General features: G+C 34.8%; 1 protein-coding gene across 2 annotated transcripts in view; it reads right to left on the bottom strand.

Annotated features, from left to right (window-relative positions):
- DDX60 (DExD/H-box helicase 60) overlaps positions 1-12,582 on the bottom strand; it is a 119,486-nt gene that overhangs the window by 49,821 nt on the left and 57,083 nt on the right. For both annotated transcript variants that reach the window (XM_047717724.1, XM_047717723.1), the window contains exons 20-25: positions 12,332-12,447; positions 11,295-11,437; positions 11,099-11,208; positions 4,575-4,679; positions 3,868-3,996; positions 2,694-2,818 (exon numbers count right to left, since the gene is read on the bottom strand). In XM_047717724.1, coding sequence (XP_047573680.1) covers positions 2,694-2,818; positions 3,868-3,996; positions 4,575-4,679; positions 11,099-11,208; positions 11,295-11,437; positions 12,332-12,447 — 728 coding nt within the window. The remainder of the gene's footprint in view (positions 1-2,693; positions 2,819-3,867; positions 3,997-4,574; positions 4,680-11,098; positions 11,209-11,294; positions 11,438-12,331; positions 12,448-12,582) is intronic.

The following is a 12,582-nucleotide window of genomic DNA, read 5'->3' as shown; positions in this document are numbered from 1 at the left end:
CATCACTAAACATTAAACGTGCTCCACACATTTCTTTCTAGAGACCAAACTGGAGAAATTTGACAGGGATGACGATTACTTGATAAATTCTCAGACGTACAGATTGAACCCTAAAAAATTGTGATTTATTGATGATCTAGAGTTACTTAGGATTAAATCAAATTGTGTAAGACCAAGGATTTTCATAGTATGTTCTGCAGAGAGCCCAAAATTTCATAGACATGCCAAGATTCAATTCCTCAAGAAAATTAAATCTATGAGGCTTTTGTGAAACACTTTCCTTTTTTTAAGCATAGATGAATTTTAATACATCAAAATTAAACATAACTGTTTAACAAAAGATAGCGTAGACAAAGTTGAAGGACAGGTGCTAGACTCAGAGAAGATAACTGCCAAATTGATAACTGACAAAGAATTAGAATTCCTGAAAAAAACAACAAAATAAACAAAACAAAGCTGTGAAACCCAAAAGAAAAGTTATTTGAATAGCACATGAGGAAAAAATTAAAAGACTACTTACTTGAAAGAAATGCTCAACTTTAATACTGATCAGAGTAATGTAAATTATAACAGTAGCAAGACATGATTTTACACAATCAGAATAATAACATTTAGAAAAACCAATCCCACAAGCTTGTGATGACAGGTCAAAATGGAAACCTTATGAACTACTAATGGGACATAAGTTAAGAAACCACGTTAGAAAAAAAAGTCATGTTCCATTTATCTCATTAGCTTGCCCATACTACAAAATATAGTGATTGTGCTTCTAAGTAGTTTCCAAAGAAGCCTTTATAGGTGCACAAAATGCTATGTATTCTGTCATACTCTGCCTTTTTTTTTAATTGCAGTAAAATTAACATACAATATTATATTAATTTCAGGTATATAACATAATGATTCAATATTTGCATATGTTATGAAATGATCACAACAATCAGTCTAATTAACATGTTACTACACACAGCTACAGAATTTGTTTTCTGGGGACAAGAACTTTTAAGAACTAATCTCTTAGCAACCTTCAAATATAAAATACACCATTATTAACTAGATTATCTATGTTGTACCTTACATTCCCATGACTTATCTATTTTTTACCTGGAAGTTTAACTCTTGACTTCCTTCACACATTGGGTGAAAATATTTTACTTCTTAAATGTTTTAAGTATGTATGTGTGCATGAAAAATAAGTAGTTATTTTTGGATTTCTATATTGTAGTTAGGCTTTCAGGAATATCTCAGGTGCACAAAATTGTGTTTGTTTCTAACTAAATCTGTAGCCATGCTCTAAAGTAAAGTAGGTGAGCTTTGTAACTTCTTGGTAGTTCAGAAATTTATTTTCCTTGTCCCAACAACACAGGTAAGAGGAGCAATTATACTGCAACCTCCCAAATTCCAAACACAACCATGCATTTAATTATCATCATTATTTTAAATATATACCACCAATAAATGATTAATTACTGTATGTCTATTTATGTGTAAACAAATTTCATTAAACTTTGCCAGCTGAACAAGATTCGTAGCTTTGTTTATTTGTCTATTTGTTTATTTGTTTGTTTATATATGTGGCCTGCTTAAACTTCCATGGCTGAAAGTAGTTTGAAATTGTCAAAAGTAAAGAAAGCATTTTATTCTGATCCCAAACTATGTGATCAAAATTAATCCAGGATACAGAGTATTACCCATTTAATGAATATATTTTGGTATAACTTATACCTCACCAAAACTGGATAATTACATTCAACTTTAAGCTATTTTCATGCTATAGCATATAAACTTCAGCAAGACAGCAGTGTCTCTGTTACAGTTCTCAGAACTATAAATTAAAAACAATAAAATGCCACACCAATAAATATGCTAGTATGTTGTAAGGATACTTTAATTTTATGTGGGATGCCTGTGTGTGTAAACATTCAATTTATTTTGCAAAATACCTTGATATTTACTGGAAATTTACAAGACATAAATAAATATAATAGTTTACAGTAAAAAGACAAAAAATGGAGTAGGAGACTTCAAAGATGGTAATTTGTAATAGCACAAGTAAAAATATTTTTTTAAGAACTGGTGTTTTTAAGAACTAAATATTTGGGGCGGGTACTTTGGTGTTTCAGTTGTTAAGACTCGGCCTTCCACTCAGGTCATGATCCCAGGGTCCTGGGATCAAGCCCCCCATCGGGCTCCCTGATGGGAGCCTGCTGGGTAGGAAGCCTGCTTTTCCCTCTCCCACTCCCTCTGCTTCTGTTTCCTCTCTTGCTGGGTCTGTCTCTGTCAAGTAAATAATTAAAAAAAAAAAACAAACTAAATTTTTTTTTTTTAACTAGAAAGGTCTATTTTTTTAAAGATTTTGTTTATTTATTTGACAGAGAGAGATCACAAGTAGATGGAGAGGCAGGCAGAGAGAGAGAGAGGGAAGCAGGATCTCTGCCGAGCAGAGAACCCGATGTGGGACTCGATCCCAGGACGCTGAGATCATGACATGAGCCGAAGGCAGTGGCTTAACCCACTGAGCCACCCAGGCGCCCCGAAAGGTCTATTTTTTATATATGCCTTCTGATAACAAATGAGCACCAAAAATAGTTATGAGTACCTAATTACTACAGTAAAGTTTGTGTAATTTTCCTCAACTTAAAAGAATAAGCCTGATACAAATTACAAACAAAAACTAATTAAATTAAATGACTTACAAAAAAAATAATGCCGGTAACTTTTCCATTTTCCTTAGCTTTTCAACGAGAAGTGGAAACATTCTTATCATGTTTTCTGAACTAAAAACTGAATCAGGACTAAGATTCCTCAGAACCATTTTGGCCTGTAGCAATGAATAAAAAATTATTAGTTTTAAATTCTGCACAATAAAAAAAGGAATTACTACTTTTGGCTAAAATATTTTCATATTGTCTAATCTCTATTTCTGTGCTTCTTTAAAATAAAATATAATAAAATATTTATGAAAATATAACATTTTATAAAGAACCATCAAAGAAATACACAAATCAATACACCAAAGAACAACAACAACAAAAAGACATATATACAATTTAACATGCAATTATGTAAGACAACAAAAGTCAGTCAGAAAGAGGTTGTTAGCAAATGATGCTGGTACCACTACGGCAGAAGGTGGGGTAAATCAGTTTCTCTCCATATCCTGTACGAAAACCACTTTTAAATACCTTTTGAAAGTTTTTAAATGACAAAATGAATGGGAGAAAATATAAATTAATTATGTTTCTGAGTGGGAGGAGATTACCTGAGTTAAAATGTAATGGAAAAAACTCAAATGGGAAAAGTCTAATATAAATCACTCACCAAAAATGAGAAACCCTTAATGTATGACAATAAAACAAACTTCAAAATATAAAGACCATCAACTTATTTAATATAAATATGAAAACTTACATGACCCCAGGTGAATATTTTAATACACAATTAGTTCCTATAAATTGAAATAAAGATCATAAAAGAAAAAAAAATCCCAAGACAAAAATGATGAAAAGTATAAAGGCTTCTTCTGAGCTACTGTTACTATGATTTCAATCTCTCTGCTGCCACCGTATCAAAAACACTGACTGTAGATAGTGACACTGCTGTTCTTGTCCTATTGTAACACTGAACAGGAACCCATGGCTTCTGGGATGTGTTTAAGAAAGCACAAAGGATTAAACAAAAAGAAATGTCCTTTTCCTCTTTCTATTCTACCTCAGAATCATTAGACTTCTGTTCTGCCTAGAGTCATAAAATGAACATTGAAGACTAAAATAATAGTAATAGTAATAATAATAATAATAATAATAATGAAAACAATGTAATTCAAGAAAACAAGGAACATAGGGTTTTGCCAAAAACATGTGTGATTACCTCCTCAGCATGGCCATTTTTGATCCAGCTTGTTAATTCTGCCTTTAAGCTCTCTTCATATTTTCTAGCATCCAACTTTTTAATGACTATTTTATTTTTTAAATGGATGAATTTTTCTGGATCAAATTCCTTGAAAAGAAACAGCACAAAATTAAATAAAATTATGCAAAATAATCCAAAGATGTTTCTCAATTATGCATTTCATTTAACAGAATTATAAACTTCTTGGGAGTACAGACTATTGAATGTCTTTTTATCCCCTCAAAGTTTCCAGTATATAAACCTAATAGGATGGACTAGGAATATTTTGAAGAGTTCTCTTCAAAGAAACAATGCAGATCACAACCACATAGAACATGAAAACAGACAGCAATTAGTGTATAAAGGGAAAAGGGAAGTACAATGAGAAAATGAAGGAGTACGAATCCAAGATGTAAAAGGAGACTAAAATATCAAAAACATCCCAGAAACTGAAAGAAGAAATATCTTCTGGAATTCAATGGCATTACATACCATTAAAGTAAAAACAATATGTTAGCAGGAAGAATGTCTGAGGAGGGATGATTTGTTTTGGAAACTGTCTGTCTATAATTTTAAAAGATTAGATGCACATGATCAGATAGGGTTAGAATTTGTCTTTCTGAACATCAGTGTTACCATCCACTGTAATAAAATCAATTCAAATCAAATATGTAATTATTACTTACCTGGGCCCTGGGCCAGCTTTCCCAGAATTGAAACATGGTATCATAAAGCTGGATCGTTTCTCGAGGGGAAAGGGTAAGATCAGAAGGAAATCCATACTTTTCAATCTACATTTAAAATAAAATTAAAAATTTTAATATTCTTTCATTTTGTCTTATATTCTGTCCTTTGCCCTGTGAACCTGTGTAAAATCCCTGAACATGAGGCTGCATTTTGTCAACACAGTAACTGATTATGTTATTTTTGGAATGTAAGCATTGTGTTCTCTTATTAATACTACTTGAAAGTGGTATATTATTTTGCCTAACTAAAAAACATATATGTAAGATAAATCCAAAAGCTATCACAATTTTTAAAATATAAATCTTATTTCTGTCACTAAAATGCTTGTGATTTCTTAAGTCTCTCAGTCTTTTATAGAAGCCTGAGTTTCTCAGTTTCTAAAATGGACAATTCCGCCTGTGCCATAGATTTGTTGCAAGAATCAAGTCAGATAATGTATGTAACAAGTCCAGTGAAATATCTGACAGTTGGTGTCTCGACTGTCAATGATCAACTTACAAGTCTTAATTTTTAAAATCAGTTTAATAATTCTGTGGCTAAAAGCTGGGAATTCAATTCAGTTGTTCTCCACTACCTAGTAACTAAAGAGCGGGCAAAACCTGAGCCAGTCTTCATTGAGAAATAAAAGGAAGAGAAATAAAAGGAAGAGAAATAAAAGGTCATAAATTTGTACCATCCTACATTCGTAAACACAATAGTGTCATATGATGACGCGATTTTGCAAACCACATTGTCCCTAATGCCCCAAGTGATGGTAAGAATTGATCTGTGCTGAGCAGAAAGAGGCAACAGTTCCTTCCGACTTCCTGGGGCTGACAGCTCTCCAGGAGTGAGCAGCTACTCCTCTGTGGCATGGTAATTGGTCGCAAAGGCCAAGCTCTGTTTTTTGTTTTTTGTTTTTTCTTTTTCCAGAAATGAGCCTCATATGATTGAAGGGCAGTCCTTCACCTCAGTTGGATTAAGGCCACCCTACTCATCCTGTTTCACTCCTTCCCTTCTCAAACTATTTCTGTGACTAAGCTGAGGGGCAACAGTAGGGTGGATGGTTCTTCTCTTTAGGTTACAACAATTTATTATGCTTTTTCGTGACACTGAGTTCTTTCACATTAATCTGAAGTATACTATACAACATCAGGAATAATTTACTCATTTGGGAAGGTCTGCTTGCTTTGTATTGCTGCTACTTTAAGAAACACACTATATAAACACATGCTACACACACAGCTATCAAAACACATTTAATAATGCCCTTTGAGTTTATCCTCCATTCCTTCTGCAAACGTCCAGAAGTCTTAAGAAGACTCATACAACAGCGTGACCTTTGCAGAAGTCATATGGGGTCAGAGCATACTGTAGCAATTCTGTTGCTTTCCAGTGACTCCACTAATAGCTAGTGAAAATAGAGGAAAGGCACTTGGACTAAAATGTCAATCTTGCTAGGTACTCCAAATCACTGCACTCATTGTTACTTAAAGATAACCTGCCTGGAACCATCCTACACAAAATAAATAATTTTTTAAATACTATGCTGTTTTAGTTTTGTTAACTGTTTCCTTTGCTGTGCAAAAGCTTTTGATCTTGATAAAATCCCAATAGTTCATTTTTGCCCTTGCTTCCCTTGCCTTTGGCGATATTCCTAGGAAGATGTTGCTGCGGCTGAGGTCGAAGAGGTTGCTGCCTGTGTTCTCCTCAAGGATTTTGATGGATTCCTTTCTCACATTGAGATCCTTCATCCATTTTGAGTCTATTTTCATGTGTGGTGTAAGGAAATGATCCAATTTCATTTTTCTGCATGTGGCTGTCCAATTTTCCCAACACCATTTATTGAAGAGGCTGTCTTTTTTCCATTGGACATTCTTTCCTGCTTTGTCGAAGATGAGTTGACCATAGAGTTGAGGGTCTATTTCTGGGCTCTCTATTCTGTTCCATTGATCTATGTGTCTGTTTTTGTGCCAGTACCATGCTGTCTTGATGATGACAGCTTTGTAATAGAGCTTGAAGTCCGGAATTGTGATGCCACCAACTTTGGCTTTCTTTTTCAATATTCCTTTGGCTATTCGAGGTCTTTTCTGGTTCAATATAAATTTTAGGATTATTTGTTCCATTTCTCTGAAAAAAATGGATGGTACTTTGATAGGAATTGCATTAAATGTGTAGATTGCTTTAGGTAGCATAGACATTTTCACAATATTTATTCTTCCAATCCAGGAGCATGGAACATTTTTCCATTTCTTTGTGTCTTCCTCAATTTCTTTCATGAGTACTTTATAGTTTTCTGTGTATAGATTCTTAGTCTCTTTGGTTAGGTTTATTCCTAGGTATCTTATAGTTTTGGGTGCAATTGTTAATGGGATGGACTCCTTCATTTCTCTTTCTTCTGTCTTGTTGTTGGTGTAGAGAAATGCAACTGATTTCTGTGCATTGATTTTATATCCTGACACTTTACTGAATTCCTGTACAAGTTCTAGCAGTTTTGGAGTGGAGTCTTTTGGGTTTTCCACATAGAGTATCATATCATCTGCGAAGAGTGATAGTTTGACTTCTTCTTTGCCGATTTGGATGCCTTTAATTTCCTTTTGTTGTCTGATTGCTGAGGCTAGGACTTCTAGTACTATGTTGAATAGCAGTGGTGATAACGGACATCCCTGCCATGTTCCTGACCTTAGCAGAAAAGCTTTCAGTTTTTCTCCATTGAGAATGATATTTGCGGTGGGTTTTTCATAGATGGCTTTGATAATATTGAGGTATGTGCCGTCTATCCCTACACTTTGAAGAATTTTGATCAGGAAGGGATGCTGTACTTTGTCAAATGCTTTTTCAGCATCTATGGAGACTGACAGAATGGGAGAAGATATTTTCATACGACATATCAGATAAAGGGCTAGTGTCCAAAATCTATAAAGAACTTAGCAAACTCAACACCCAAAGAACAAATAATCCAATCAAGAAATGGGCAGAGGACATGAACAGACATTTCTGCAAAGAAGACATCCAGATGGCCAACAGACACATGAAAAAGTGCTCCATATCACTCGGCATCAGGGAAATACAAATCAAAACCACAATGAGATATCACCTCACACCAGTCAGAATGGCCAAAATTAACAAGTCAGGAAATGACAGATGCTGGCGAGGATGCGGAGAAAGGGGAACCCTCCTACACTGTTGGTGGGAATACAAGCTGATGCAACCACTCTGGAAAACAGCATGGAGGTTCCTCAAAATGTTGAAAATAGAACTACCCTATGACCCAGCAATTGCACTGCTGGGTATTTACCCTAAAGATACAAACGTAGTGATCCGAAGGGGCACGTGCACCCGAATGTTTATAGCAGCAATGCCTACAATAGCCAAACTATGGAAAGAACCTAGATGTCCATCAACAGACGAATGGATAAAGAAGATGTGGTATATATACACAATGGAACACTATGCAGCCATCAAAAGAAATGAAATCTTGCCATTTGCGACGACGTGGATGGAACTAGAGGGTATCATGCTTAGTGAAATAAGTCAATCGGAGAAAGACAACTATCATATGATCTCCCTGATATGAGGGAGAGGAGATGCAACATGGGGGGTTAAGGGGGTAGGAGAAGAGTAAATGAAACAAGATGGGATTGGGAGGGAGGCAAACCATAAGTGACTCTTAATCTCACAAAACAAACTGAGGGTTGATGGGGGGAGGGGGTTTGGGAGAGGGGCGGTGGGGTTATGGATATTGGGGAGGGTATGTGCTATGGTGAGTGCTGTGAAGTGTGTAAACCTGGCGATTCGCAGACCTGTACCCCTGGGGATAAAAATATATGTTTATAAGAAATAAAATTTAAAAAAAAACTATGCTGTTTTAAAAATGTCAGGTGACAGTGGGTAAAGAAAGGAGACAGAAAATGAAGACTTATTTATGTGTGGGTTATCATCCATATTCTAAATCTAAGGTGTGTGAGGTCACAGGGATTTTGTCCATATTTTAGTTTTATTTAGGGTTTGGATTGGGCCATTGCCAATAAATAAAATCTTATTAGAAAATTACCATGATGACATGGGGAGATGGAGAGGAGAAGGGAGTTGAGGGAAATTGGAGGGTGAGATGCACCGTAAGAGACTATGGACTCTGAAAAACAATCTGAGGGTTTTGAAGGGGTGGGGGGTGGGAGGTTGGGGGAGCCTGGTGGTGGGTATTATGGAGGCCACATATTGCATGGAGCACTGGGTGTGGTGCATAAACAATGAATTCTGTTATACTGAAAAGAAATTAAATTTAAAAAAAATTACCATGATTAAGATTCATTTGGTTGCTTTTAGAAGCCATTGCATCATAGCCCAAAGGCTATAAAGTGATTCTCATTCATTCAATCATTTAGGTATTTGTTCAATGGATCATTCAGAAAACTGTGATGATAGGGCAAACTCTGAAGTCGATCTTGGTTGCATCCTGGCCCCACCACTTACTTTTGGCTCAATAATGAGTTAGTTAAACGCTCTGTGCCTCACTGTTCTCATTTGTAAAATGGGAGTATCAACAACACATCCATCCTAAAACTGTTGTGATCATTAAAAGAGATAAAATACATAAAATTCTTAGAAATAAAGGAAATGATCAATTTAAGTTGGCTGTCTTTACTTAACATATATTTATTAAGCATCTTTTATATACACAGTTTTTAGGAACTCATAAGGACATAAAATTTGTCTTCAAGGAGTTATTCTAGTAAGATAAAGGAGACATGTATATCAACAACTTTAGCAGTAACCTGATCATGATTGGTGTCATACAAGAAATACAGACAAGGTGCTATGGAGAGATTACATCCAGCTAACAAAGTCACAGAAGGACTCTGAAGATGTTTCACATTAGAAGAGTCATACAAGGGCGCCTGTGTGGCTCAGTGGGTTAAGCCTCTACCTTCGGCTCAGGTCATAATCCCAGAGTCCTAGGATCGAGCCCCACATCGGGCTCTCTGCTCAGCAGGTAGCCTGCTTCCCTTCCTCTCTCTCTGCCTGCCTCCCTGCCTACCCGTGATCTTTGTCTGTCAAATAAATAAATAAAATCTTTAAATATATATATATATATATATATATATATATATATATAAACAGGATCTGAACAACTGGCATTTGGCATCTGCTGGTGGAGTCCAGGAGCAATATAAATCATGAGGACGTCCACATAAGATACATCCGGTTTTGGGGCCAGGTCAGAGAAGACCTAGGAAGCCAAGCCATGGAGCTATGGATTTAATCACTTCCAAAGGAAAGCCATTAAACTTGGCAAGATCATAATTATGTGTTAGGAGTTTTACCTGACAACAGAATTTAGGATATATTCTACTTGGTAGGTTTTGAAAGGAAGGCAAATAATGACTAATTATCACTTTGAGAGGCAATGAGAGCTTGAATGGGTTATTCCTAAGAATAGTATGAGAAAGGAAGAGAATTATGCCTGGAAAATTAAGAAGTCTTCCCCACAGACACCTCGATGCTCCAAATAATATCCTAAGACCTCCACTGTATTGATTCACTACCAAAAAATCATGTTACAATTGTTACCTTAGTGAAATGTCTTTTCCTTATTTAACCTAACTGACAGTGATCAGATTCTCACATGTTCTAGGAGCTGTCCACATATAGTTGTGCACTAAGGGTTAGTGTCACAAAGGTAGACAGAGAGACATGGGTACTGAGAAGGACAATGGGCAAAGATAATGTCCAAGAATAAGTAAATTAACCAAAAAAACTTCAGTCAAAAAAATGACTAAAATTTTTAGTCATTTTTAAGCCTTGTGGATCCAAACATCACTGAGGGTTCATTGAAGACTACAAAGTTATTTTTGTTACTTTTAAAAAACCGATGTTAATAAATATTCTTCAACCATGAGAAAAGACAATATTCTGCCATTTGAAACAACATAAATGTACCAAGCACACTATGCTAAGTTATACAGAGATAAGTCAGACAGAGAAATACAAGTGTCAGCATAATATCACTTATACGTGGAATCTAAAAAAGTCAAACTCGTAAAAAACACAGTAAAACGATAGTTACCAGGGGATGTGAGGTAGGGGAGTTAAGATCAGTGTTGTTTAAAGGCACAAATTTGCCTTTAAACAAATGACATAGAGATTTAATGCACATAATTTAATCCATAATTTAATCCATATAATAAATATGGACAATAATATTGTAGTATAATTATATAATGTGATAGAAGTGCTAATATTGCGATCACAATTATTTTACAATATATAAATATATCAAATTAACATGTTATACACCGTAAATTTATACTTACATGTCAAATATATTCAATAAACTAAATAAAAAATAAAACTAACGTTAAATATCTGTCACAAAGTATCTATTCTACAGTTCTCCTAGAATCAACTAGGCAGCTTTTCAATTTTAACATATATACAACTAATTTATATTAGTCAGGACAAATATGGCTAAAGTATTACTTACATGATCTGTTGTTAGTGCGGCACATGGGTGAAAATGATCGAAACAGATGTCGTGATGTTTTATTGAACATATATGCTTCTCTAAATCATTGTATCTCTCACCGTAGAGCACTAACAATGAAGAGGAAGAATTTCCAAATCAGTGGACACATAAGGACTGCAATTATTTTGAAGTAAAAGAAAAATTCCAAACATACCAAGTCTAACTTTATATGATTCCTTTATTTGGAAGTAATCTTTGGGAGAATTGGCACAACAGACAGCATTTTTTTTAAAAGCAGTATTTTTTCTCAATGTATTGTCTTCTTGTTTCCAGTAGTGCTTTACTGATTGTAACCACCTTAAAAAATAAATTTACATATTATGCAGACAGCAATATAATACTACTTCTTGTGACATTAAATATTTTAAATAAAGATGCCTTAAAAATTATAATTAAAGGAATAGGCCTTAGAGGCAGACTACCTGAGACTGAATCCCAGCCTCCTTATTGCTGTCTGTTGCTCTTGGTTGAATCACTTACATTGTTTGTACTTCATTTTCCACATTCTACATTCCATAAAAATGGAAATAATAATAGTAGTAGAAATACGAATCAATAGTAGTAATGGAAATAGTAAATCATAAGGGTTGTTGGGTATTAATAAATTATTAATGTTAATTATCAATATTAATTATTAAATTAATATTATTGAAATACTAATTATTAATATTAATAATGTGCTATTTGCAAAACACTTAGAATAGTGTATGACACACAGTAGCCTTTGCTATAATTGTTATAGCAATGAGGCAAAAATCTAGCCCAAAATGATATGGACTTTTTAACTAGTAAGGTTTTGCTATCTTTCTAAACATCTACAAAGTGGGACAACAGAAGAAATCTCAAGGTCTGTGGCAGGGGATGTCATTATACTATTTCATTTTTTCTTTCTTGCTAAAGGACAGAAAAAAAAAGGAACATAAATCTATCACTGCCGGTGGACTTTTTTTGACATAGGGAAGAAATTTTCTACTCAACAGCAGATCTGGCTGGGACAGTCCTTGATTTTCCTTTACTGAGTGTGGCCTTTCTCAGCACCTGCCAAGAAGTGTGGTAGATGCTCTGTTGCTTGAACAGCCAGAGATAAGTTAATAAACTCACCAGAAAGTTAGGAAAGTCTCCAGAACCTATATAGAAAGTATAAAATTTAAAACTGAAACGCATTTATCCAAATTGGAACATAATACCTACTCAGTGAGATGCTGAGGGTTACTTATGGTAGCTGAAAGAGCCAGAAAAGGGCATCGGATCATGACAAGGAGATGCTCCCAGACTTCTGCTCCAATTTCTCCACCAAGACAATGGACCTATTAAAAAAAAAATTATCCTTTAAAGGGCTGATTTTAAAATAGCAAATGAAAATAAGACACAGAAGCTCAAATCACCATATACAGTTTCATGTTCCTTCTATTGATGATGCCAAGTTTATATAAATATCCACA

This window comes from Lutra lutra, chromosome 2 (assembly GCF_902655055.1).
Source record: "Lutra lutra chromosome 2, mLutLut1.2, whole genome shotgun sequence".
NCBI lineage: Eukaryota > Metazoa > Chordata > Mammalia > Carnivora > Mustelidae > Lutra > Lutra lutra.
This window is presented reverse-complemented; position numbering and strand designations above follow the sequence as displayed.